A 26,582-nucleotide genomic window follows, 5' to 3' on the forward strand; every position below is an offset into this window, starting at 1 on the left:
TGTGTCATCTGCTAGCCTTTCATATCATCTGTGGCTTTAGCAAAACTCTCCCCAAATTTCCATTTAATTTCTTATGCTAACCCGCTATATAGCAAAACCACAATGGGGAAATTTGTGATGGGTAAAGCATTACTGTAGATTATTGCCCTTCCTGCTCTCTGCAATCCAGCCAAACTGATCTCTCTGTTCCTCCCCGATAACACTTTTGTCTCCTGTCTCCATTCCTTTCCACTGTCCAGCCCCAGTATCTGGAAACCTCTCCCTCCTTATCTGCACCTCACAGGATTCTTCTCTTCACAGTGCAGTTCACAAACCACCTTTAAAAAAATTGAAGCCGTTTTTGATTCCTCTAAGTACTAGTTCCCCCTCTCCTTAACTATATTCTATTTAAAATACTTTGCATTCATTCTCTTTATATTTCCTCTGTAAAAATTACAAATGCACTCATCTTCCCCATTAGAATGTAAACTCTTTGAGAGCAGGGATTACTTCATTTTTTGTCTTTGTTTCTCCAGCACCTGGCACAGTGTCTGGTATATAGCAGGTGCTTAATAAATGCGTGTTGTTAAAGAATGAGCTAGTGTGGTAAAATGAAGAATATCCTGAGTGCACTAAAAAGAAATCAGGGGCATGAGTTTTAGTCCTCACTCTGCTACCAGTTTAGCTTTGTGATCTTGGCCATGTTGCTTAACATTTCTGAGTTTCACTTTCCTAATCTGGGGATTGGGCTAGAATCTAGCCACTAGGTAATCTCTAATCTCTTTACCAGCCTTAGCAGTCAATGGAATCTCCACTGGCTGGTTTGCCTCTTATATTAATAATATGTTTACTGTCTTCCTAGGACATACAATGGGGTGCAAATGATTTGAAACATTAATTTTGATATAGTTTCATTTTATGACAGTAATGCTCATGTATTTGTGCTTCTTTTAACACTTGGCTGATCCAGAAAGTCTGTCCTTGATCAGATGAAACCACATTGAACTGATTTCTTTGCCTTTAGTTAGTGAACTCAATGCTAAATCCTACAAAAAAGTTATTGCAATAGAGAATATATTGCATATTAAAAGTTTTTTAAGGATGTAAAAATAGTAAGATGTATAGGTCAATAAATTTAGTTATTTTACATTATCTTAAGTAATTCACACATTATTGTATATATAGAGGATATGACAACCCTCAAAGATGGGTCAAACCTGATAACTATTGTACATTTATAGTTTTTCCTATGTACAACTAATATTGGCAGCTAATATTGCCAGAAGGAATCTGAAAACCATTGATGAGAATTTTGAAGTCTTGGGGAAGAGATGGGGCTACCTTTTTAACAATTAAATTTGTCCAAAATGGAATGGGCTGCCTCAAGATGTGGGCAGCCAGGATGGAGAAGGACCTTGAACTTTACAACATATGAATGAAGATTTCTCAAAGGAACTAGGAATGTTTATCCTCGAGAAAAGAAAACTCAGGATGGACTTGATAAATGTGTTCAACTATTTGAAGGGCTATCATATGAAAGAATTAGATTTATTCAATTTGGCCACAGATGGCAGAAGTGGTGGGTTTCTTCTTGGAGGATTTCAATTAGAGACTAGATGACCACTTGTAGGGTTATAATGGGATTCATTTCATGTATAGCTGAAACTATGAGGCTGCTGAGATCCCTTCTAATTCTCAAGTTCTGTGAAAGGCCTCTATGGTACTTCTGCAGATTGAAGGGAAGGGTTACTGAAAATAACATAGTTTTGGAAAGTGAACATCTACTTTGCTAATAAATTGGTGTCTGAGAACAGGATTTATATTTCTGGACTCCAACTTAAAAAGACAGAAAAGATAAGCTTTTAGCCAGATATAAAGTATACCTTCAGTTACACCTTAGTAAAAATGTGTTTTTCTATATCTTTGAAGAGCTTCAAATTGAAAAGGAAGCAAGGAACTCAGTATTTCTAAAACATAATTCATTATCATTTTTACCCTAAAACTTTTTCTCTTCTTAAGTCTTTTTTTTCCTGCTAAATATGCCACCATCCTTCTTTATATTCAGGTTTTTGACCTCAGACTCATCCTCAACTCCTTACTTTTTTCCTTCCTGCCATATCAACTCTTTACCAGATCTATTGATTCTATGTCCACGACATTTCTAGAAGCTGTCCTTTTTTCCACTCAAACAACCACCACCCTAGTTGAGGCTATCATTGACTCTCACTTGTACTATTACAAAAACTTCCTAATTGGTCTGTCTGCAGTCTCTTCTTTCCAATCTCTCCCCCACACAGTTACCAAAGTAATATTTCTATTACACAGCTTTGACTATGTCATTCCCCTGCTCAAAAAGCCCCACTTTTAAAGTTAGTCTCATTAACTTTTGGGTAGCTATAGTTATTGGTTAAGTTTGTTTGTCTTATTGAAAGCAAGCCTAACTGGCCTCTTTGTAGCATTGCTTCTGTTCTTCTCTCTGTGGCCAACAGAACAAGTCTACATGACAGTACTTCAAATGATTGAACATAACCAACATAGACTTCCTTAATTTTCTCTTCTCTAGGGTAAACATCCCCAATTCCTTCAAATGGTTAAATTCCATTATGTCCATGAGTAACTATTAGGAACCTGTCTGCTTAGCTGTTTTTAGAAATGTCATAATCAACTGTTGACATTTTGTTATTTCCCAGCTATTTGGAATGGAGGGGCACAATAAAATACATCACCCTTTCCTCATTTAGCTGTAGCTAGGAAAGTGAATTTCAGCAAGTCATACTGCTTATATTGAGGGGGCAGCTTTCTGCTATAAAAAGGGTTGACCTCAGTCCATTCAAAACTGACCTGTCCCTTAGGAAAGAGGGTAGGGGCAACTGACCATCAGATCTGGCATAATTTGCTTTATTTTTATTATTTTTTTGGGGGGTATGGGCAATGACTTGCCCAGAGTCATACAGCTTAGTAAGTGTTATGTGTCTGAGGCTGGATTTGAACTCAGGTCCTCCTGACTCCAGGGCTGGTGCTCTATCCACTGCACCATCTATCTGCCCCCTGCTTTATTATTAAAATTTTTTTTAATAAGCCAAGATCCATTTTCTTACCCTCTCACCCTAGCCCCACCTTCCCAAATGAGAACACAAGAAAAACAAAATCCATTACACACATGTATAGTCAATCAAAACACATGTCCACATTGACTGTGTCTAAAATTTTTTTTGTCTCATTCTGTACTGAGTTCTTTACCTCTTTCTTCATTAGTCCTCTGGAATTCTGGCTGGTGAGAGTTCAGCAAAATAACATTCCATCACATTTATATGCCATAACTTCTTTATCAATGCCCTAATTTATAGTCATTCCCCAAGCTTCCCATTCTTTGCCACCTCAAAAAGAGATATAATTTTTTTTTCCATCCTCAGAATTTGTTTTGCTTTGGACTCATTTCTCCCTTAACCTACCCTTCCTCTAGTTTTCTTTCCATCCTTCTGCGCTTTCCTATTTCCCTACTGAGTGAAATGTGTTTCTGTACCCAACTTTCTCTGTGTGTAATCTTTCTTTTGAGCAGTTCAGATGAGAGTGACGTTCAAGTGTCAGTGACTCCCCTTAACCCTCTTTCTCTTTGTCTGTATAAATGTCTACTTGTGTATCCTGTTTGTGAAACAATTTCCCCTAATTCTTCCTTTTCCTTCTTTCTCTGCATCCCCCCTCCATTGTATTCCTCTTCCCCTCTCTTTCCTTAAAATCATCAAGACACAATTCAACCACTCCCAAGTCTGGTCTAATAAGACTCCCTCTATAGACTCTGATGATGATGAGGTTCAGAGGGGACACGTAAGTCTCCCCATATTTGGATATAAGTATATTGTTTGGTACACAGTAGGTACTTAATAAATGCTTTTTGATTTGATTATTAGTTACACTTTTTGAAAGCTCTAATTTTTAGAAAGTTTTTCTTTATGTCAAATCTAATTGTGCCTTACTGAAACTTCCAGTGATCTCTCCTATTTCTACCCTCTGGAACTAAGCAGAACAAGTCTGATCTCTCTTCCACATGGCAGCCTTTCCAATATTTGAAGACGTCTATCATGTTCCTTCTAACAAATAATCCTTGTGTTCTATAGTTTTTCAGCTAGTCAGTTTCTTTCCTAAAATGTGGTGCTTCAAACTAAACCTAGTCCTCCAGATGTGGTCTGACTGGGACAGAGTCCAGCAGAACCATCTTCTCTTTCATTCTGAACACTGTTTCAATTAGCACAGCATTAATTAATACTTTTCCTTGGATCGCACTAGCTTTTTTGGCTGTCATGTCACAATTATGACATATGGTGACCTTGCAGTTTTTCCCACACAAAATGTTGTCTAGACATGCCTTCTCCAGCTGGTATTTGTGCAATGGATTTTTTTTCCAAGGGTAGAACTTCACATTTGTCCAAGTCAATTTTTATTTAATTATATTTAGCCCATAATTCTAGCTTTGGGTCTTGACTCTGCCACTGAGTACACTAGGTAGCCTTTTCAGCTTTGTGTCATCAGCATGTTGAATTGCCACCATATATATGCTTTTATACAACTTTTTGATTAAAATTTCAGTAATGGAAATGTTGAATAGTATTAGAACAAGGGCAGATCCATGAGATCCACTCTAAACTCAATAGTCTTCAAGGATTTGGCTGCTTTAAGTAGGACCAGATATTCATACTTGTGTGAGAGAACATTGGCTAAGTTATTCTGAGCTTTGAGACCAACTTACATCGAAGTATAACTGGTGAAATTACAACGGCCAATGGATCTGGTATTTGTCATGTTGGTAAATTATCTGGGGATGCACTCACTACCTTCTGGTGCTCTTTCTATTGTGATGAGATCACTGGCTCCCTGCAGGGAATGCTGCCAAGTTTAGAATGTAGGCCTCCATGGTTAAAAGCTCTATTTTGCATAGGGTCTAATTTGCAGTTCAACAAAGGGAAAATAGTGATGAACTTGGAATCACGTAGCTGGCATCTGAATCCTGGTCCTGCCTCTTACTTCCTATATGACTTCCCTCAAATCACTTAGTTCCTCTATATAAAATGAGTGGTTTGGCTTCTGTGATAGGTACCTTCCAGTTGTAGATCTAAGATGTAGTTTGAGATTTTTTGAGGAGTAGACACTGGATTGCAGCTAGATGACTTTTGAATCAGGCTGAAATATGTTCCCGATTATGACATTTGAAGTATGTGTCATAGCCACTGATGGTCCAAGCAGATCAAGATTGGGACAAGGTAAGCCTCTTTTTTTTTGGTAGTAAGATGATCATTCTCAGGCATGATTCTTTGGTCACATGTTGTAGCCAGGGTGAAGTAGGGCACAAACACCATTAGTATGCCACAAGCTCTAGAAGTCCCTGGAGCTCAGCAATTCTTGAGACATTTTCCCATCTGAAGATTGTGTCAACTTTATGGAGAGACTAAATAACCTTTTGAGAAATCCTATGTCCATGATGCTTCTGCTCTTTGTACCTGACTCAGTATACCATGACTGTCTAAAGGTCCTGGCCTGCCATGGCGATATAGATAATACATCAAGCTGGAGAAGCATATGGTCAGTTTAATGACCAATGAGTTCTTAAGGGTGGAAGGGAGTTGGAGTAGTCCATGATTTTTGTGAACTTATTCCTCACAGTTTTGTAACTGGATACAGCATGTCTTTGAGAGAATAGAGAAAAATTTCAGTTTCTTAAATGGCCTCATGAATTGTAATTGAGGGAAATCCAAACTCTGCCAATATTAGAGCTGTCAGGTATGCTAGGGGGCAACTGCTTTGTAAGTTTCTCATGTTTGCTGTCTGTGCTATTAGCCTTGTTCTCATACATCTATTCTCTCAGGAGTTCTAGTATTTTAACAGAATTCAGCAGATGGCTATTATGTACAAAAGAATTACAATACGATTCCTATGTTTTTAGTGACTGTGACCAGTATGTTTTGGTGTGCAATTTCCTTGAAAGGGCTTTATTGAATTAGATGTTTAGGTATTTGAATGCCTGGCACTAATTGACTAGCTCAGTGTTTATAGTCTATTGAAAGTTGCTGGGTTTCCTTTCAAAAACCTTAATTAATATGTAAAAATTCCTCTGCAGTAATCATAGTTTTGGCATCTACCTCACAGATGATTGTGAGATATTTATAAAGCAATTGATAAATTCTTATTCCTTTTATTTCCCCCTAGTCACATAATAATTAATAATAATGATAGCCAACATTTATACGGCACTTTAAAGTTTGCAGAGAGCTATATGTTTATTATTTTATCTTCACAACAATGTTGGGAGGTAGGTGCTATTATTATTCCCATTTTGTAGATGACAAAACTGAGGCAGACAGAGGTTAAATGACTTGCCCAGGGGCAAACAGAGCTAGCGAGTGTCTGAGAGGCAGGATTTGAACTCATCTTTCTGACTCCAGTTCCAATGCTGTATCCACCATTCAATTTAGCTGTCTAGGTAGTAGATAAGTCAAGCTTGGTTAAATTGTCATGGTTAAATACAAGTCAGGGAAACTTGAGGTCAAAGTTCTTGTCTTGTGCATCTTAAATATCCCCTGTGGTAATGTACTCAGCAGAGTATTAACTTCATAGTAAGCCTTCAGAAAGTAGTTGATTAATTCATTGATTGAAAAGGACCCTAACAGGTCATTACATCCATTGCCTAATGAGTCATTTTCATCCCAATTTTTAAAAGATTTCCTATTGTACTTACCGTTATCCCAAGAATCTCTAGAAGTTTCGAGAACAAAGTTAAATTGATTTCACTAGAATGCTTTAAATAAATAAATAAATAAATGCTATGCAATACTTCAGTGAATAGGGTTGTGAAATGAAACTAATGATATTTCATATTTCATTTAAATGTAGCAGTCCAAAAAGCTTGTAAATCACTTACCACTTATTCAAGATAGACAATTATTTTGTTGTTGTTCATTTGTTTCAGTCATATCTGAATGTGACTCCATTTGGGGCTTTCATGGCAAAGATAATGTAGTGGTTTGTTATTTCCTTTGCCAATTCATTTTACAGAAGAGGAACTAAGGCAAACAGGGTTAAGTAACTTGCCCAGGGTCACATAGCTAGCAAATGTCTGAGGTCAGATTTGAACTCAGGAAGATGAGTCTTCCTGAATCCAGGTCTAATACTCTTATCTACTGCACCACCTAGCTGCCAGAAAACTACTTATCTTATTTTAAAAAAATCTTTAAGGTAACATACTCTTAATCATCCTTATTGTCACAAAGTTCTTCTTTCTCTGTAGAAATGGAAAATAGATGCTTAGTTTCTTTCTTTAATCATAACTTTATTAAACTTTATAATTTTATTATTAAATTTAAATCATCAAACTTTATTATGAACATTATTTTCAGTGTTTCTGTTTCTCTTCATAGGTGTGAACGCCGTTTTGAAGGACATCTTAACCGCTGCCATCCCTGTGCAATTTCTGTAAGCCCTTGTGGGCGATACATAGCCTGTGGATCAGAGGACAAATATGTATGTGCTACAATGAAATGCTATTTAAACTTGAAATCTTTAGGTGGATAAAGTGTTGTTTGAGACTAAAGTGTAAAGACCAATCTGTAGGGAAGGAATTGGGCAAAATCACTTTCCATCCTGAATATTGATTGTGAATATGAGGTTATTTCATAGATATGTAGGGTTTTTTTTTTTTAAACAGACCTATGATTTCTTTAGCTTATCTGCAGCCAATGCACTCTCTTTGTCCTAATATCTTAGAGAGTTGTCTGGATACACAGCAAGGCTAAAAGACTTGGTAAAGATGACATAGCCAGTGTGGTTGGAGGTGAGGCTTGAACTCAGGGCTTCTTAACTCTGAGACCAGCCTTCTATGCCCCATACATAAATATTCGAGTATTTTAACATTAGTCAAGAAAATCCCGTATTTTCTGTTTCTATGAAGCATAATACAAATTTGATACATATTCCATCCCCTCTGAGACCTTGCTCCATTTGTACTGGCTCCTTCACCTTTGCCTGTAAACAGACTGATGTTTCTTCTGTGCTAAGAACAGAAACAATTAAAACAACTTCCCGCGACTGTCCCTTTATGGGACTGCCATTATATCTTTCTTCCCTTTTACTATTACTGCCATCTTGCAAGAGTGCTTCCACCAGTTCACTCATCACCCATCCACTCCTTGAGACAATGCACTCTGACTTCTGTACTGGTCATGCTATTAGAAATGTCCTTTCTAAGGTCATGAAAAGTGACCTTTTCATTTCATTCATTGTCTCAGTCTTCAGCCCCTTTGATCTTTCTGCATTTGACAGTTAACTTCTTTTTGACTTTCCCTTTGGCTTTTACTGCTTTTACTTTTTTTCTGTTTCTCTTCTTACTTGTGTCCCCCCATATCCAAGCTGTTGCCAAGGATTACCAATTTCACTTTTGCAGCATCTCTTGAACATGTCCCTTTCTCTCCTCTGACACTGCCACCACCAGTGAAAGCCCTCATCACCTCCAACCAGGACTATTACAAAAGCCCTCTGGTGGATCTACCTGCTTCAATTCTCTCCCTACTCCATCTGTCCTCCATTCAGCCGCTAAAGTATTTTCCAGCTGTGATCATGTCACCCTTCTACTCAATGAACTCTAGAGACTCTCTATTGCTTCCAGGATCAAATACAAATTCAAAGCCCTTCATGACCTACTTTTCCCCCTCTTGCTTGTCTAGTCTTCTTATATCTTACTCCCTGGCCATGTACTCTGTGATCTAGTGACATTGGCCTCCTGGTTGTTCCATGAACAAGACACTCCATCTCTAAGCACTCTCTGGCTATTTCCCATGCCTGGAATGCTCTTCCTCCTCTGCTCCAACTGCTGACCTCTCCTTTAAGTCCAAGTTAAAATCCTACCTTTTTTTTTTTTTGGCAACTGGGGTTAAGTAACTTGCCCAGGGTCACACAGCTAGTAAGTGTCAAGTGTTTGGTCTGAGGCCAGATTTGAACTCAGGTCCTCCTGACTTCAGGGCAGGTGCTCTATCCACTGTGCCACCTAGCTGCAAAATTCCACCTTCTACAGGAAACCTTCCCTCACGGTTCTTACTTCCAGTGTCGTCCCTTTATTATTTACATCCTATTTATCCTGTCTATAGATTAATTTGTATATATTTGTTTGCATGTTGTCTCCCTTATTAGATTGTAAGCTTCTTAAGGACAGGGACTGTCTTTTGCCTCTTTTTGTATCCCCAGGACTAAACACAGTGTCTGGCACATAGTTGGTGCTTAATAAATGTTTAATGATTGATTGTCTGAACACTCCTCTGCCTCCTTGGCGGGTGAATTTCCCTCTACCCACCTCTTAAGAGTGGATGTCCTGCCAGGCTCTGCCCTTCCCTCTTTTCTGTATATCTATACACTCTCATCTAGCATGTCTGCAACCATGACTTATCCTATGATCTCTTCATAGATGACTCCTAAATCAACCTATCTGGTCTCCATCTCTCCCTAATGTTCTAGTCTCTCCTATGTAATTGTTGTTTTATATCTGAACTTAAAAACACATGCCCTTAGGGTGATGGAGGCAGTTTCAGCATCAGCATTAGCATTATGCCAGAAATGCAAGGGAAGTTATCCCTGAAAGTCATAACAGACTCATAAATGATACTAATTCCCAACACAACACCCCAGACACCTGTTGAAATGACACCCATTGATGTGCTCTGTTGCACAGCTCTTTCTCCATGGGTGAATAAATTGGGAAAAAGATACAAAGGCATGTCAAGACCAGAGTTTTCTTGCTTTTTGAACCATCCAGACTATCAAAAGCACAAAATTGGCTAGCTTAATTAAATTTACCAGACTCAGTAGGCACTTCTTCATCCTTAATTATGCCCAGTTATGCTACCCCTGTGTGTCACAGGGGAATGACGTGGCAGCAATTGCCATTATATTACAAAACCTAGACTCAGTTCTGACCCTAACTAGATTATTAACTTCCCCAGTCATGTCCTAAACTACCCTGCCTCTGATCATTCCTGTGGGCCTTCTTCTGGCCTTGAGCAGAGTTCTTTCACATATGTACCTGGCAAAATCCTTCTTTAAGAACCAGCTCAACTTCCATTTCATCTGTGAAATCTTCCCTGACCTCTACAACTAAAAGTTTTCTCCTTACTCAAATGCTCTTAGTATACATTGTTTGGATTTCTTTTTTATTCCTATTACCTTCTACCACGTATTTGTTTACATATAGCCTCCAGATTAGATTGTCAGCCTCTAATTGGCGGGGCCATTATGAGGACCAAATCAGATCATAAGTTAAATGCTTTATATACCTTAAAGCATTATATTATTATAGTTACATAATATAATGATAGTGATTATTGTTATTATTGTTTTTGTAATCAACTGTCACTTAAACTTCCAATTAACACTTACTAAGTTGCTGCTACATCTACTAAATGTCTTTCATACTGAGAGTCCAATCTCCATTAAAATCTGTTTTTAATTATCAGTATATCCGTTCTGTTATACGTTATAGTATAGATCTTTTTCTTTATAAATTTACCAAAATAACTGCCAATTTGTGATATATATTTTAAAATGTATTATATATGCTTGCACAAAAATTCTCCACAGAAGACCCACTTTGGTGCTTTATCATGATGTGTTGATCTTTTTCACCTATCCATCCATCCATCTATCTATCTATCTATCTGTCTGTCTGTCTGTCTGTCTGTCTGTCTATCTAATTATCTGTCTGTCTCTATCTGTTTGTCTATCTCTCTGTCTACCTATTTTTAAAATTTGCATCAGTAAAAGAAAAACATGTTCCACCTGGTCCCAGAATGAAAAAGTAGGGACACTGGGTGAAAGTTGGAAAGAGGCAAATAATTTGCTTGCTGTTGGGGAGAAATTCCTGAATGTTAGAGCTATCCACAAGGGTAATATTGGCTGCCTCTGAAAGTAGTCATTCAGTTAGTCAACAGAAGTTTATTAAATGCCTACTATGTACCATGCACTGTGCTAAGTGATGGGGATACAGATATGTAAGAGATAGTCCCTTCTCCCAAGGAGTAAGAAGACAATGCACAAAAGGAGGCTGAAAATCCAGGGATGGGGTGGATGGAGAAGTTTGGAAAAGTCTAGAGATTTCCCTTTGCTAGAGGTCTTTAAGCAAGTGCCATCTGAACCCTTGTTTGGTAGACCATAGAAGGAATCTTGTTCGGGTAAAGGTCAATCTATACGACTTCTGCTAGCTCTGAGATTCTGTGAAACCCTTGAAACTTCCTGCAAACTGTATTGTACATATATAAGTATATACAGAATCAAAATAAAAAGAGAATTATTGGTTTACAATATAATCATTATATTATAATGATTTGGAAGTGAAAATATTTTCTATTGATTTAAATTTAAAAAATTTTTAAATCTGAAGTACTGAAAATAAAAATTCCAGGAAGCATGTTTCAAATTGGGCTATAGTCAGTCAGCTGACGTACATAGTTGAACTCCTGTAGCACATCTGATACCTGAAAGTTGCTGCAGGTGATTTCAGTGCCAGGGGACCGCCCTAGATTGCATAGGTTTATTAACTTCCTGCAGGTGGCTGCCTACAGCCAGGGAGAAGATAAGCAGCCAAAAACACATTATCACTCTCTGGATGTAGATCAGGCTTTAAATTTAAATATTTCTTTCGTATTAATGCAGTTTTAATCATTCTCATCACACAGTTCCTGTATCCAAATGAGTATTTGTTTTGTAGATATGGAAACAGAATTGAGATGAAAATTCTGATACATTTTATTGATTGCTTAGTCCATAATGCCATGTTTTCTCTTAGTGACAGGTTCATTTAATTTAGCAAACATTTATGAACCACCTACTCTTGTTACCAGTGATACGAGGAAGAAAGGCAAGGAAAAAGTCCTATGAATAGTTTACAGTCTAATTGGAATTAAGACATGTCATGAAGGATCTAGAAAGTAATTCCTAGGCAACATATAAAGAAATCCTTGATAGAGTGACAGATAATATATTCAAGGTTTGAAGAATTTAAAATAGGAAAGAGTATTGTCAGGTGACTTTTATGAAGGAAGTTTTCATGGAGGTGGTAAGTCTTGGCCTGGACCTTGAAAGAAGTATGGTATTTTGATTTATTATCCTTTTGGCCTTGGTTTCTCCATTTGTAAAATGGGGGTGGGGTTGACCTAGATAATTTCTGATATTCCTTTGAGTTCTAAAATTATTTGACCCTATGTATGTCTGAGAGGAGTGTGAAAAGTATTTTAGAACAAAGTTGAAAAAAAATTCCTAATTCACATATTCATTCTACCAGAAAGCTAGGCAGCATGGTGGGTAGAATGCTGAATTTAGGGAGGGAGAGACATGAGTTCAAATCCTGCCTCAAACCTGTAACTAGCAGTGATTCTGGACAAATCACTTAAATCTCTCTTGGCCTCAGTTTTCTCATTTATAAAATGAGGGAAATAACTCTTACCTCAAAGTATCATGCGGGATCAAATGATACATGTAAAGAATCTTGCAAAGCTTAAAACCATATGTAAGTGATATCTGTTATCATTATTAATATTAATAACAAGACACCTTCTTTGTCTAAGGCATTGTATTGAGTGATGGGGAAATTCAAAATCACATGAGGGTTAGCTCCTGCCCTCCAAAGGCATACAATTGAGTGGGCACACATGCATGCAAACTGAGGCAGTGTAAAAGCCACACAACTGAAATTACTCTCTCCTCAAATTTTCTTAGGGTGTGTTTCCATTTCTTCTTTGCTCATCACCCTTCTACCTTATACTTGAGGCATCCCTCCTATTCTATTTTAAGCTCTTTGAGCTCTCTCTTGCAGGAACAGTGCTGGTTTTCATCTTTGTATCCTTAAAATTTAATATCTTAGGAATACCAGAAGGATCTGGAAAACTCCAAGAATCAAGTTCTAGGAAGCTGGCTGAAACATGTAAAATTAAAAACAAAAACAAACAAAAAACCAAAAACTTTGCCAAGAGTTACATAGCTAGTACTTGTCACAGGTGGGATTTGAACTTAGGCCTTCTTGTCTGCAAGCCAAGAACTAAATTCACTACCTCATTTTGCCTGCCTTGCAGGTAGTGTGTATTTAATAAATGCATTGGGTAAATTGGATGAGTGGAATAAACAAAATACAATAGGTGTTAAGATTAGGGACAATCACTTTCAGGTGATCAGTGATGGTGTCATGGACAGGGGTTGTTGGCATTTGTCTTAAGTCTTGAAGGATGGGTGCTATATAGATAGAGCTGGTGAGGAGGAATGACATTCCAGACAGAATACAAAAATAAAGATGCATACTGAGGAATTTAAAAGGCATTTATGAAATGCCTATCTGGGCACAAAGTCCTACCTTGATATTCAATTGTGGCACAGAGGTGACCCTGACTCCTTGAAGGTTTTCCTAATCTGGTTGGTTTTACCAAGCCAGAAAAACTTTGAATATGGTCCTGGGAATAGACTATATCTGCTCTTTGAATGAGGACCAACTTAAGTAATGAAAGCAAGATATCATCAGAAGGTTTTTTGACCATTGATGGTTTTACTTAATTGAATGTTTCCATGATCCAGAAGCAGATTACAAGTCACCTGTGCCTTCTTATTCTGTGTATTTCTGGTCAGTACTCTCCTATACATCCTTCAGAGAGGAGCTTCCTAATGGGGGCTTTTCTTGAGAACTTTTTAAATTTCATGGGTACCAGGCCAGCACTTAGGGAGCTGGGAATTAAAGAGCAGAGGACAGTGTAGAATTGAAATAGATGACTACTGGGTTACGGTTGGAGAGAAAGAAGGTGTAATCAGAGCACAGACTGTGAAAGTACTGAGAAGTAAGGGGATTGGATTTTGAAGAGGGCAAAAAAGGGCGCAGGTATCAGAAGGTTGAAGAAAAGGGAAAGGTGGAATGTTTGGAGCTTAATGTCAGATAAGTGACTATTACAGTCACTTAATTAGGGAAGTAGAATGCTTATGAACAATGGCAAGGTCTGGTGTGTGATGAAGCTTCAGATCTCTCACCACTGAAGTCTGCCATCGACATCTTTTTTCCCTTAAATACAAATTTAACCATCCCTCTCTTTCCTTTCTCAAACTTCCCTGTTTATATTAAGGACACTACTACCCTTCAGGTCTGTATCCTTAGAGTTTATCTTTGATTCGTCACATTCTACCCCACTCCCACTCTTTCCAATTATTTCCCATTTCTTATCAATTCTATATGCACAGTATCTTTCCCATCCTTCCCCTTCTCACCATTCCCACAGCCATCCCCCTACTTCAGCACCTTTTTCTGCAGGTAACAGCCTAGTCATTGTTCCCCTTTCCTCAGCTATCGCCCCTCATCCATCTGTCCTGCACACAGAAGACAAGAGTTTTAGAAGACTAAAGCACAGATTTGACCATCTCTCTCCTCTACTCCAAAAACTCCAGTAGCTTCTTGCCATGTCTAGGCTAAAATACAGATCTCTTTATTTTCCAGTTCCAGCTCTTCACAATCTTCTTTCAACAAATGTTTCCTGGCTTATTACATGTTGTGTTCCAGCCAAACCAGTCTCCATGCCTCAGCTCGAGCTAAATCCTATATGCAATCTTTTCTTTATCTCTGCTTCTTAAAAACCCTGGCTTCCTTGAAAGGTCAACTTAAATGCTATCTCATTCATGAGGCTTTTCCAGTGCTCTGTTCAAATTACTTTGTAATTAATTTATATATTGTTGTTATTCAGTCATTCAATTGTGTCCTACTCTTTGTGACCCCACAGACTGTAGCACGCCAGTATTGTCCATGGGATTTTCTTGGCAAAGATATTGTAGTAGTTTGTCATATCCTTCTCCAGTGGCAAACAGAGGTTACATGACTTTCTCAGGGTCACACAGTAAGTGTCTGAGGCTAGATTTGAACTCAGGTCTTCCTCACTCCAGGTCAAGTCCTCTATCCACTGATTCACCTACCACATATGTGTGTGTGTGTGTGTGTGTGTGTATTTAGCATTTATTCATATGTGTTGTCCCCCCCCCCCAATAAACATAAAATCCTTGAGGCAGGGACAGTTTCAAGCACAGGGTAGGCACTTAATACATGTTGACTCATTGATAGTACAGTGTAGGCACTTAATACATGTTGATTCATGAATCAATTTGGGTGACTCTTTATATCAGTTAAATTTTTGCAGTAAATGATTAATTCATGGTCAACTCTTTTTACCCCCTTATATTTCCCACAAAACAATCAAAATACAAACTAACTCTCTTTTAAGCAGTTTCCTTCAGTGAAAGTGATGGAGTATTGCAAAAGGAAGAAAGAATGTTAAGGATCACACACTTTTCAGGTCATCTATAAAGATTAATTATCCTGTTGACAAGCTACAGGTGAGATGTTTCTGGCCAGATCAGTGAGTTGCTAACAGTGCTATGGAAACTGAAGCATGAACACATTGACATTCTCACTGTAAATGACACCAGAAGAAGTAAACAATCCGCAGCTCAGTGGGAACAGAGTAAAATAAAGGAACGGGCAGAATTGGTTTCATCACGCACCCAAAGGCCACAAAGAATATAATTTCACAGGAGGGTTGGTCTTTTTGACATACAGTGTTGATGGCGAATATAAATAGACCACCCTGAAGATGATTACAGTTTATGTGCAAACATCTGTTACAGAGGATGAAGAAAGAGAAGAATTTCATGAAGAATTTGATGAGATCCCCCCAGTCCAAGAGGACATATACCTTAGTTCTGAGCATTGGTGGTTGAAGGATACTGAAAAATATGCCAGAAAATGAGGTTTAGGATTAAGAAATGAAAGAGGCCAAAAGCTTGTACATTATCCAGAAGCTTCATATTTGTGTATTATTTCTTCTAGAAGGTAACTGGAAAGTTTAGAAAGTGTTGAGCAATACGCAGCATCACACAAAATAGAAATTGACTATATCTTGACAGATTGGAAATGGAACAGCAGTGTTGTATACTGGAAAAGGCACTAGCTTTGGAGTCAGAAGATCTGGGTTCACATCTCATATCTATTGCTTCCTCCTGTGTGTCTTGGGCAAGTCACTTAAACTGTCTGCTTTCTCAATTTGTTTGTCTATAAAATGAGGAGATTGGGTGGAGTCAAGCATTTATGTGGTACCTACTGTGTGCTGGGCTCTGTGCTAAGTGCTTTACAAATATGATTTCATTTGATCCTCACATCGACCTTGCAAGGGAGGTGCTAATATACTCATTTTACAGATGAGAAAACTAAGGCAAACAGGTTAAATGACTTGCCCAGTGTCACAGAGCTAGTAATTATATGAGACCAGATTTGTTTTGTTTTTGTTTTTGGCTAGGCAATGGGATTAAGCGACTTGCCCAGAGTCACACAGCTAGTTAAGTATTGTGTATCTGAGGCCAGATTTGAACGCAGGTCTTTCTGAATTTAGGCCTGGTACTCTATCCATTGCACCACCTAGCTTTTCTACTAGATGGCTTCTAAGAACCATTCTAATCCTGTGATCATCAATCAGCAAGCATTTAAACACCTGCTATGTGCTAGGCACTTGCTAGGCACTAAGGATACAAAGCCGAAAGCAATGTTTCTGCTTTCAAGTAGTATGTGTTCTATTGGAGGAGACAATATACACATATGTGTATATATGCATATGTACTCTCTCTCTCTCTCTCTCTCTATATATATATACATATATATATATATATGTATATATATATATATAATTTTAATACAATATATATAAAATTAACACAAAGAGGCTTTTGATGGAGAGTATCTCCAGCAGCTGGGAGTGGAGTTGGGGATCAGAAAAGATGTCATGTGGAAAGGTCATACTTGAGCCAAATCTTGAAAGAAATTAGCAATTCCAAGAGACAAAGGTGAGGAGGGCTAACATTCTAGTAATGAGAGACAGTAGCCAGTGCAAAGATGCAGAGATGGAAAATGGATTCACATTTCTGCATGAAGAACAGAATGAAAGCTATCTTGGCTGGACCATACTGCGTGTCAAGGAAACAACTATGTGACTTGGGGTTAAAAAATTCCTCTTATCATGTATTAAATCTCTGACTATAAATCTACCTCTTCCCTCAAACCCACAGGAGCTTTATAGGGAGTGGGGCAACAAGGCCCTGCTTCCAAGGTGATCCTACATTGATTCACAAATAAAGCCAGGGGCAAGAGCAAAATGCTGGGTGAAGTATGCAGAGACATTGTACCTACCTTTATTATACATATTTGATGATTATTTTTGTGCTGTATTTTGTCCAGCATAAATAAATCTCTTTGTTCACGTTAAGTGAGGGAAATCACAACTATAGCATTCTCCTATTCTCTAAGCCTAGTAATCTTGTCAATTAAAAAAAAATTAGGTTATTGTTTATGAAGCCATGCAAGACTCTTTGCTGAGACATTCAGTAACTCTTCCTTAAAATAGTATATCCTAGAATTCAGCCAGGAGTTGAAACTCACTCAGCTGTCAGTCTGAAGATTCTATTCATTTAGGTTTATGGGGAAAATAAAACCTTTTGAGTAATTTAGCCATCTCTTCTGCCAATTCTTTCAGTACCTTAGCATGTAGGTTATCCAGATCTGGTGACTTGAACTCACCAAGGGTGACTAGGTGTTCATTCTCTTACTGTCTCCCTACTTATCTTGGCTATTTTCCATTTTTGTTCTGTCCTTTCCAGTCCACAAATTGTTCTCTTTGGTAGAGAAAACCAAAGCAAAATGAGTTTAGCAGCTATAAATTTTCTCTCTTGTTATCAGTAAAATGTCTTAAAAACATTGTGTTAAGTTCTGAGTTTGCAAACAGATAAACCAGACAATTGCTTCCTCTCTCAGCAAGCAAGCAAGGAGACAATGTAGAGCAGCAAGGTAGATGGAAAGGCCCAGTGGTTCTTAAGGTACAGATATAGGGCTCCTGGCAATGCTGCTGCGCCTTTACTGTCATTTCCATAGATGAAAGCCTATCTATTGCTTATATGTTATCTAGTGCTTATATTGCTATTATATTTCAAAATGCCAGAGACTTTGGTGGTGAGCACTTTCTTTTCAGGATTATCAATAACTGTGGCAGCTGAGGAGGTGGGGACGGCAGCTCCCACAAAGTCGGGTGCTAGGAATCTCCACAAGGGCTTCTCCCTGGACTTTGGCTATGGAACAAGGCTTGGATGGAAGTGGGGCTGGTGGCCTGTGGTTGGGATGTCGCTCTTCCTAGGGCTCAAGTAGTGATGCTACTCCTTCTTTGAAACCTCATTTGCTCTCTTGTATAGGATTTTAAAAATATCATCTCTTTCCACTTTCTGGCCAAGTGACCTAAAGATTGATTGCTTAGACTTTGCTAAAGAATGGAGGTGAGAGCAAAGAAATCTAGGCTACTGGTTGAGAAGGTTGAGATGATTGACTATACAGGCCTGATGGGGAGGGAAGGTTATGATGGCAGGGAGGTACCTAATTGTTTGAAGCGGCTGGGGTTGAGAGCTTGGAGGTCATGGGGGCATGTTGGGTTGGATGGGGGAGTGGAAAGGGAGGAATTTAAAAGGGATTTTTGATCCAAACTCAAGAGTACCAAATTTAAGATTTTGTTGGTAGAATAGTGTTTTGTGATGGCAAATGTATTTCTGTCAGTGGCAGCTGATATGTATAATGGTCTCCACTCTCCTCTCTGTTAGTGTCCACTCATCCTTTGTGATCAAGTTAAATGCCATGTCTTTAGAAAGCATTCCACAGCTACTTTGTACCCTAGTGATTTCTCCCTCTAAACTTTTTATAGAGTTCATTTTCAGTACTATTCATAGACAGATGATATAATGACTATCTATAGATAGCTATAGAAAAAGCATTTATTATACACTTACTATGTACCAGGCAATTTTTAGTTGTTTTTTTTTTAAATCTCTCCAAACCCTAGTTACAAAAATTACTGAAAATAAATTATCAAATTTTTCTTGCTTTGGCAAAGCAGGAAGCATGTGATTTGCAAATGTACTACATTGTTCTGTATTCTGACAGAGCAAATTCTTTGCAGAAATACTGGCTAGTTTTTCCATATTTTGGCAAGTAATCCTTTGTACTCTGTTAGAGAATTGTAAACTCTGATTATGGTTTTAAAAAAATAAAGCTTCACTTTGCCAGTCTATTACCCCATGAATCCTCAGGAAAAAACATATGTCAAGCAATACACAGAGCATATACAAGGCATGATTGTTGTCTTGAAGGAGTCTGTTCAAATATTACTTGTTTTTTTTAATAATAAGAGTATTGTTTTAAACTAATGCTTAAGCTTGCATAATGACAATTATATTAACAGATCTATATTCAGCCTTAGTCTCTCCTCTGAGCTTCAGTGTTGAAACACCAACTACCTATTGGATATTTCCAACTAGATGTCTTATAGACATCTCAAATTCAACATGTCTAAACCAGAGCTCATTATGTTTTTTTTTTTCCACCTCTCTTTTGAACTTCTCCATTTTTTCCTAGGGTACTACCATACCATGTTCTTATCCTCAAACTTATCTTTTGAGTCCTTACTTACACTCACCCCTGCCCCCCATGTCCAATCAGTTGTTAAATTTTACCTTTACAATACCTCATCCACCCATCTATCTACCCATCCATTAATCAAATTTAGTAAGTACCTACTCTGCGCTGGGGATCATGCTGTGTTTAAGGGGATACAAAGACAAAAGGGAAACAATCTTTTCCTTCAGGAAGCTTACAATCTATCTGAATAGAACAGTGCATCATACATATATAAATATAGACAGATTATTTATTATTATTATTTTAGGCAATTGGGGTTAAGTGATTTGCCCAGGGTCACGCAGCTAGGGAGTGAGGCCAGATTTGAACTCAGGTCCTCTTGACTCCAGGGCTGGTGCTCTATCTATTGTGCCACCTAGCTGCCCCTATAGACAGATTACATGGAAACTATATACAAGCTAACTTATGGGAGGAGGGAGATACTAGTAGTTGGGTGGGATCATAAAAAGTTTCATGTAGAAGGTGGCACTTGAAGTTGAATCTTGAAGGGAATTAGGAACTCTGAAAAGTAGAGGCAAGGAAGGAGAGCGTGCCAGGCAAGGGGGAAAGCCAATGTGAAGAAATAGAGACAGGAAATGGAATGCCGTGTGTGCAAGGGCAGTTTGATTGGCTCATAACATGTGTGAGGGAAATGATATGTGGTAAGCCTGCAAAGATGGGAAGGGTCGGTTTGTGTATAGCTTTAAATGCCAGGCATAAGCGTTTATATTTTGTCCTAAAGTTAAAAGGACCTCATTGAATAGGGGAGTAACATGGACAGAGCTACACTTAAGAAAATTGCTTTGATCACTTTGGCAGGAGAATGTGGAATGGATTGGAGGGGGGGAGGCTAGAGTCAGGTAGGGACTATTACAATAGCTTAGGTGAGAGGTAATGAAATCTCGGACTCAAGTGGTTGCCTTGTAAGTAGGAAGAAGGAATATGTGAGAGGTGCTGTAAAGGTAGAAGTGATAAGATTTGGCAATTGACTTGAAATGAGTGGGAAAATATTAATTTTGTCTGATCTGTGAATAAAGATATAAGGGAAGTTCCCATGTCAACTGAATTAGTACTTTCCTTCCAAAAACAGTTTCACATACGGTATTAAAAATGGTTTTGCCTGGAATTTCTAGGTAATTATATGCACATGTAGATTTTGAGTATTTAAAAGAATGTTCTGTAGGTTTCTAGTTTTCATCTTATACTTTCATTTCTCAGTATTCTGGTTCACTTCTGTAGTCAAATCCTTAATTTTTAGCATGATTGATAGTTTGACTATTAGTGTTTGCATATACTAATTAATGCATATACTATCTTTAATACTGGAGTTTTTCTTAGTATGAATATTTTGTTGTTCTTTTGTTTTAGTCACGTCTGACTCTTTGTGACCCCATTTGGAGTTTTCTTGGCAAAGATACTAGTTTGCCATTTCCTTCTCCAGCTCATTTTACAGATGAGGAAACTAAGACAAACTAGGTTAAGTGACTTACTGAGGTTCACACAGCTAAGAAGTGTCTGAGGCCAGATTTGAACTCATGAAGATAAGTCTTTTTGACTCCAGGTCCTGCGGTCTATCCATTGCATTGAATATTTGGCAGTGAGTATTGTAGCAGTTTAGGTGACACAAAAAAGGTAAATGCTAACTCCTTCAACTGTGGATGCTATCTGTAGCATCCAGATGCTATCTCTACTGATATCTATGGAAGTCAAATCTGTTTTTTAATGTAGACTTTGAAAATTTTTGAGGAAAAGGTTAAAAAGAGCTTCACTTACTGGTTCAGTTTTTTCTGGGCACTTTTGAATGTGTTTTTTGTTTTTCAATCAGCATTTACAAAGTTTCAAAATTCCTTCCTTAAAGAAATCTTTATATATGGGCTAACCTTGTTCATTGGTTTAATAGATAACTGCTCATATGGTATGTTTTAAGAGCTCCCCAAATTTCTTTCTGCTACCCACATATCTACTCTAACATTCTGTCATAGAATTTGTATACCTGCTGTTAGAATGGGTAATTTCAGTCAAGTATTATCTCCAGAAGGTTCACCCTATCCCTTATTACCTATGTCATTCATTAAAAAAGCATTTATTAAGAGCTTATTACGTGCCAGTTAATGTGCGAAGCATTGGACATATACAACAAAAGGCAAAAATAATGGTCCTGGTCCTCAAAGAGCTCACCTTCCAATGGGGGAGACAACAGGGAAAAAAAACTATTGTCCATATAAGATCCATGCAATGTAAATAGAAGGTGATCTTAGAGGGAAGGCATGAGCAGTGTGGATTGGGGTAGGGGAGACAGGGAGTGGCCTCTCACAGAAGGCAGTATTTGAGCTGAGTCTTTGAGGAAGCCATGGAAGTCAAAAGGCAGATGTGAGGAATAAGAGGTTTCCAGCTAGTGAAAGTACATGATATTGGGACATGGAGTGTAGTGGGTAAGGAAAAGCAAGCAAGCCAACGTAGCTGAATTGTAGAATATGTGGAGGATAGTAAAGTGGAAGAAGATAGAAAAGGTAAGAAGAGGCCAGTCCTTGAGGAGCATTAAAAGCCAAATAGAATTTTATGTTTGATTTAGGAGGCTCACTGGCAGCCGAGTAAAGGATGGACTGGAATGGGGATACCCTTGACACAAGGGGACTAATCTTCAGGATATTGCATAGTTGTGGTATGAGGTGATGAGAGCCTGTACCAAGGTGGTGGTTTTATAAATGATGAGAAGGGATGTATACTGGTGATGTTGTAAAAGTAGAAAAGACAAGACTTGGTAACCAGTTGCCTTTGTGGGAGGAGGGAGGAGTTGAGGATGAAATGGTGGTTTTGAGTTTGGGTAACTATGACCATGGCAGCATTTTTGACAGTAATGAAAAAGTTAAAAAGAGGGGAGGTCTAGGGTAAGACAATGAGTTCTATTACAGATACATTGAACTTGAGATGTCTAAGGGCATTAAGTTCAAGAGTGAGTCATTTAGCTGCTCTGGGCTTTAGTTTCTTCATTTACAAAATGAATAGGTTGGTGTTCTCTACATGATTGCTAAGGTTCCTTCCAGCTTCAAGTCCTATAATCTCATGATCCTATGAGTTACAACTTAATTATATATTTAAATATTTTAGATGCTGTGATTTCTTTCATGTGGCTACTTCTTCCATCAACAAAAATTGCAACTCTTATTTGACTTCATAAGTCTTTAAGAGTTGCTGTGCCTGAAAAGTTAATCACTTTCAGCCAAAGGTAGCGATGAGACTCTCCCAATTTAGTTAGGCCTCTTCTCATATGATACATATCCTGCGCCATACTCTAAGCCTTGTAGTATCTGTGAAAGCTTATACCTCAGGGTTACCACACCATGCTGAGGTCACAGAAGAGGACTTTAGTGAAGGAAATATGCCTTGGCACATGTTAATTGGGAGGTTGATTGTATTTATTTAGCAGAGAGCAGAGATCTAAGGGAATGTTACAGGTTTGGTTGGTTTTAATTAGAGGAAATGCAAAAGAAAAAGCAAAGGCAGTCTCCAATATGGCACCACAGTTGGGTTCTCTAGGCAGCATCAGGGAACTAGATTCTGAATAAACAGAGGCTAGGCAGAGATGTATTGGAAAGAAGGGAAATGCTAAATGGATAGATGCTAAAAACACCACCATTCCATCACTATCTTGACCAGTCATCTGCCTCGGCCTGCAGGGGAAGGAGGGACAAGCCATTCCATCTCATTGTCCTCCTGCTACCAGTTGCTTGCCCTAGTCTGGATACTACCCCCTCTCTTTCCAGCCATACTCTTCTGCCTAATACCCTGGGAGGTCTCAATCTTGAGGCCAAACCCTTAGAGATGTTGATAACCTGCCTGACCTTTTTTTCTCAGTGATTAAAAAACTCTAATCTTTTTATAACCTCCCTATCTTGGTGATGGTGAAACCTCAGTTATTATTCAAACCTCATCATTCTCTGTCACCCTCTATCCTATCTCTTATTCCCATCCCCCTTTTCCTCTAAGGTTCACTCAATCTGTATTTATCATCCAATCAAGACTCTGGTACCTGTTATCTACTGAAATCCAGGGCATTCTTCTTTCCCTCAGTGAGTTCAGTGCTTTGTTCATGATGTTTCTATCTCCTCTCTAACTCCTGGTCTTATACTAGAGGGCTTCAACATACATATTAATTCTCCTTCAAATACTCTAACTTTTGAATCCCTCAGTTTACTCATTTCTCATGACTTGCTCCTCCTCCACAGTCTTCAATCCCATTTACCACAGTGACTTTTCTGAACTTTTTCATCTTACCCCATCCCTATTGTTTGCTTTCCTCATCCCCATCCTTTTAGCTGAGAACCTTGTTTCATATTTCAATGAAAAAAATTGAGGGTTTTCATTAAGAACTCCATCTTTTCCCCTCCTCTTCATCTCACATCATTCAGATGCCTTCCATTACTATCTTCTCCATCCCACTCACATGAAGAGATGGCCCTTTTACTTGCCAAGGCTAGTCCTTCTACATAACAATGATCCCATTCCATTCCATCCTCTCTAGCAAAATTCCTTTCTATCATCTCTATTCTCTCACTAATTTTCAAACTCTCCCTGTGTACTAGTCCTTTCCTTACTGCCTATGACCATGCTTATGGCTCCTCCATCCTCAGAAAAACCTTCGCTTGATCTGTCTGTCCTAGGTAGCTGTCAGCCCATATTTCTTTTCCTTTTTGTAACTAAATTCCTTAAGAAGGTCTTCTACAGCAGTTACCTTCTCTTCCTTTCTTTTCATTCTCTTTTTAAATCTTTGTAGTCTGGCTTCCAACTTCATTCAATTGAAACTGCTCTTTCCAAAGTTACCAGTAATCTCTTAATCACCAGATCGAATGGCTTTATTTTTTTAATCCTCTTCCTTCAAATATAACCTTAAAAGGTAATAAACCAGGTCATGAAGGATTTTTACGGCCAAAAAGAGGGTTTTTATATTTGATCTTTGGGGTAATAGGGAACCATTGTAGTTTACTGGAAGGGGGGGAGGGGAAATGATATGGCTTGCATTTTAGGAAGATCTCTTCGACATTTGTGGCTAGGCTAGAGTGAAAAGAAACTTGAGGCAAGGAGACCAACCAGAAAGCTCTCACCACAGGCTACTTTTCATCTTCCTGTATCTACTCTTGCATCGTGATGTTGGCCTTCTTGCTGTTCAGTGCACAAGATACTCCATCTCCAGAATTTATGCCTTTTTAATAGTTGTCTCCCCTACCTGGAATTCTCTCTCTCCTCATCTCTGTCTGCTAGCCTCCCTGCCTCCCTTCAAGTCTCAGCTAAAACTACACTTTCTATAAGAATTCCTAATTTCCTCAATAGTAATAATACCTTTGCACTGCTGACTATTTCCAATCTCTCCAGTATACATTTTGTTTGTATATAGTAGTTTTCAAGTTTTCACCCAATTAGCCTAGAGCTTCTTAAAAGAAGGTACTGTTTTTTGACTTTCTTTGAATATTCCTAGAACTTAACAAACGTTTGGTAGATAGTAGGTGCTTAATAAATGCATATTGACTGGTAACTATGGGAAGCTATGATAAGGCAAAGCTGACTCGTGTATCTGGGGACTTCAAAGAATACCTCCTTGAGCTAACTTACAAGGAATGTGATTTTAGAAAATAACGATTTAAACTTAGATTGAACAAATGTTTTTATGGATTCTAGTTCAGTCTCATCAACCGTGCCACGTAAATTTTGAACCCTCACTTTGGAGATGTTGAAACCAATTTAAAAAGGATCTAGCAATTCATCTGATATAATGGAACAAATGAGAAAGAGAAAAGAGAAATTGTGAAGTGTGCCTTTTGGTTTAAAAGCGTAGTTAAACATTCTCTATGCCTTTATTAGCAAATGTTAAAAATGAAAGAGAACTTAATGTGGTATCACTTTACATGCAGAGGACAAAGGGAATTTAAAGAATGGGAGCTTCTTGTCATCCACATTCCAGATGCCTTATTCAATTTTATATGCTTGTTTAAAAGCCTTTTTCATGGGTACAATGTGTGATGTGAAAGCTAAACTTTTGCATTTGCTACTCTCTAATTTATAGAAATATAGCTACAACTTGATCCAGATTCATGTCCTGTGTAACTGTTTGGGAGAATTGTTCTGCAGAGTTTTCCATTGTTCTTAGCTAGGAGACTTTACGTAGGGAGCAGAGCTGTGGTTTATCTTGGGAGCCAGATGACATGTATGCCAATTGGTGGTCAGACACGGAGGAGAGTTAGCCAGGTCACCCCTTAAGTGGCATGCAGAGGTTGCTTGCTACATTTTGCCATACTTCAAGGCTCAGTGAAAGAAAAAGCATCAGACTTTTTTCATCAAAGTTTTTCACAAGTTGATTAAATACTGAATGATGCAGGCAGGATTAGAAAAATATGTTGAAAGGGGGGGAAATGCTGAATAAGTAGATGCTTAAATTAAACATAACTCAATTTCCAGTTTTTCTTAGGATGGCTGTCTTTTGTAGAAACCCTTGCCCTAAGATCCATGTGGTTCTTAAGTACCTTGTAGTACTGGATGACTAAAAGTCAGGCAGGGCAACTAAGGGCAGAGAAATCAACAGCACAGTAAACAGAGAAGGCTTTTGGGACCAGGATCAGTGCACTTGGAGTTGTGTTGGCATCATCTGCCTGTGAAACTGGTCATCTTGGAAAGATGGCATTGCTTGGAGCAATTACCTAGAACAGTTATTCTTGGCTAGTAGGGAGTCAGCTATTTTTCCACAGAAATGTGATAAAGTAACCTAGGAACTATTATTGACTTAAAAATATTCAGATTTCCATAGATAAAGATGAGAGTAATACTTCTTAAGAATTTCACGGTGTCCTTATTTTTGAACCTATTAGATTAGCAGATAAATTACCTTGTCATTTTTAGCCCTGCTTTAAACTATAGAGAAACATGTTGAGACCAACCCCAGATTTTTCAACAATTGAGCTCTTCCTATCCAGATACATGCTTTAGGGAGCTCTACCAGGATGTGTTGAAGTAAGCCAATCATTTGGCAGAATTCTCAGTGGACATTACATATACTTTGGAATAAAGTAAAAATGAATTGTCAAAA

At 38.2% G+C, this 26,582-nt stretch overlaps 1 protein-coding gene across 1 annotated transcript in view; it reads left to right on the forward strand.

The window, feature by feature from the left end:
- WDR27 (WD repeat domain 27) overlaps positions 1 to 26,582 on the forward strand; it is a 223,416-nt gene that overhangs the window by 86,618 nt on the left and 110,216 nt on the right. The window contains exon 22 of the mRNA XM_078155033.1: positions 7,386 to 7,488. Within this exon, the coding sequence (XP_078011159.1) occupies positions 7,386 to 7,488 (103 nt within the window). The remainder of the gene's footprint in view (positions 1 to 7,385; positions 7,489 to 26,582) is intronic.

This window comes from Phascolarctos cinereus, unplaced genomic scaffold, assembly GCF_003287225.1.
Source record: "Phascolarctos cinereus isolate Bilbo 61053 unplaced genomic scaffold, phaCin_HiC Scaffold_5;HRSCAF=322, whole genome shotgun sequence".
In the NCBI taxonomy this organism is placed as follows: Eukaryota; Metazoa; Chordata; class Mammalia; order Diprotodontia; family Phascolarctidae; genus Phascolarctos; species Phascolarctos cinereus.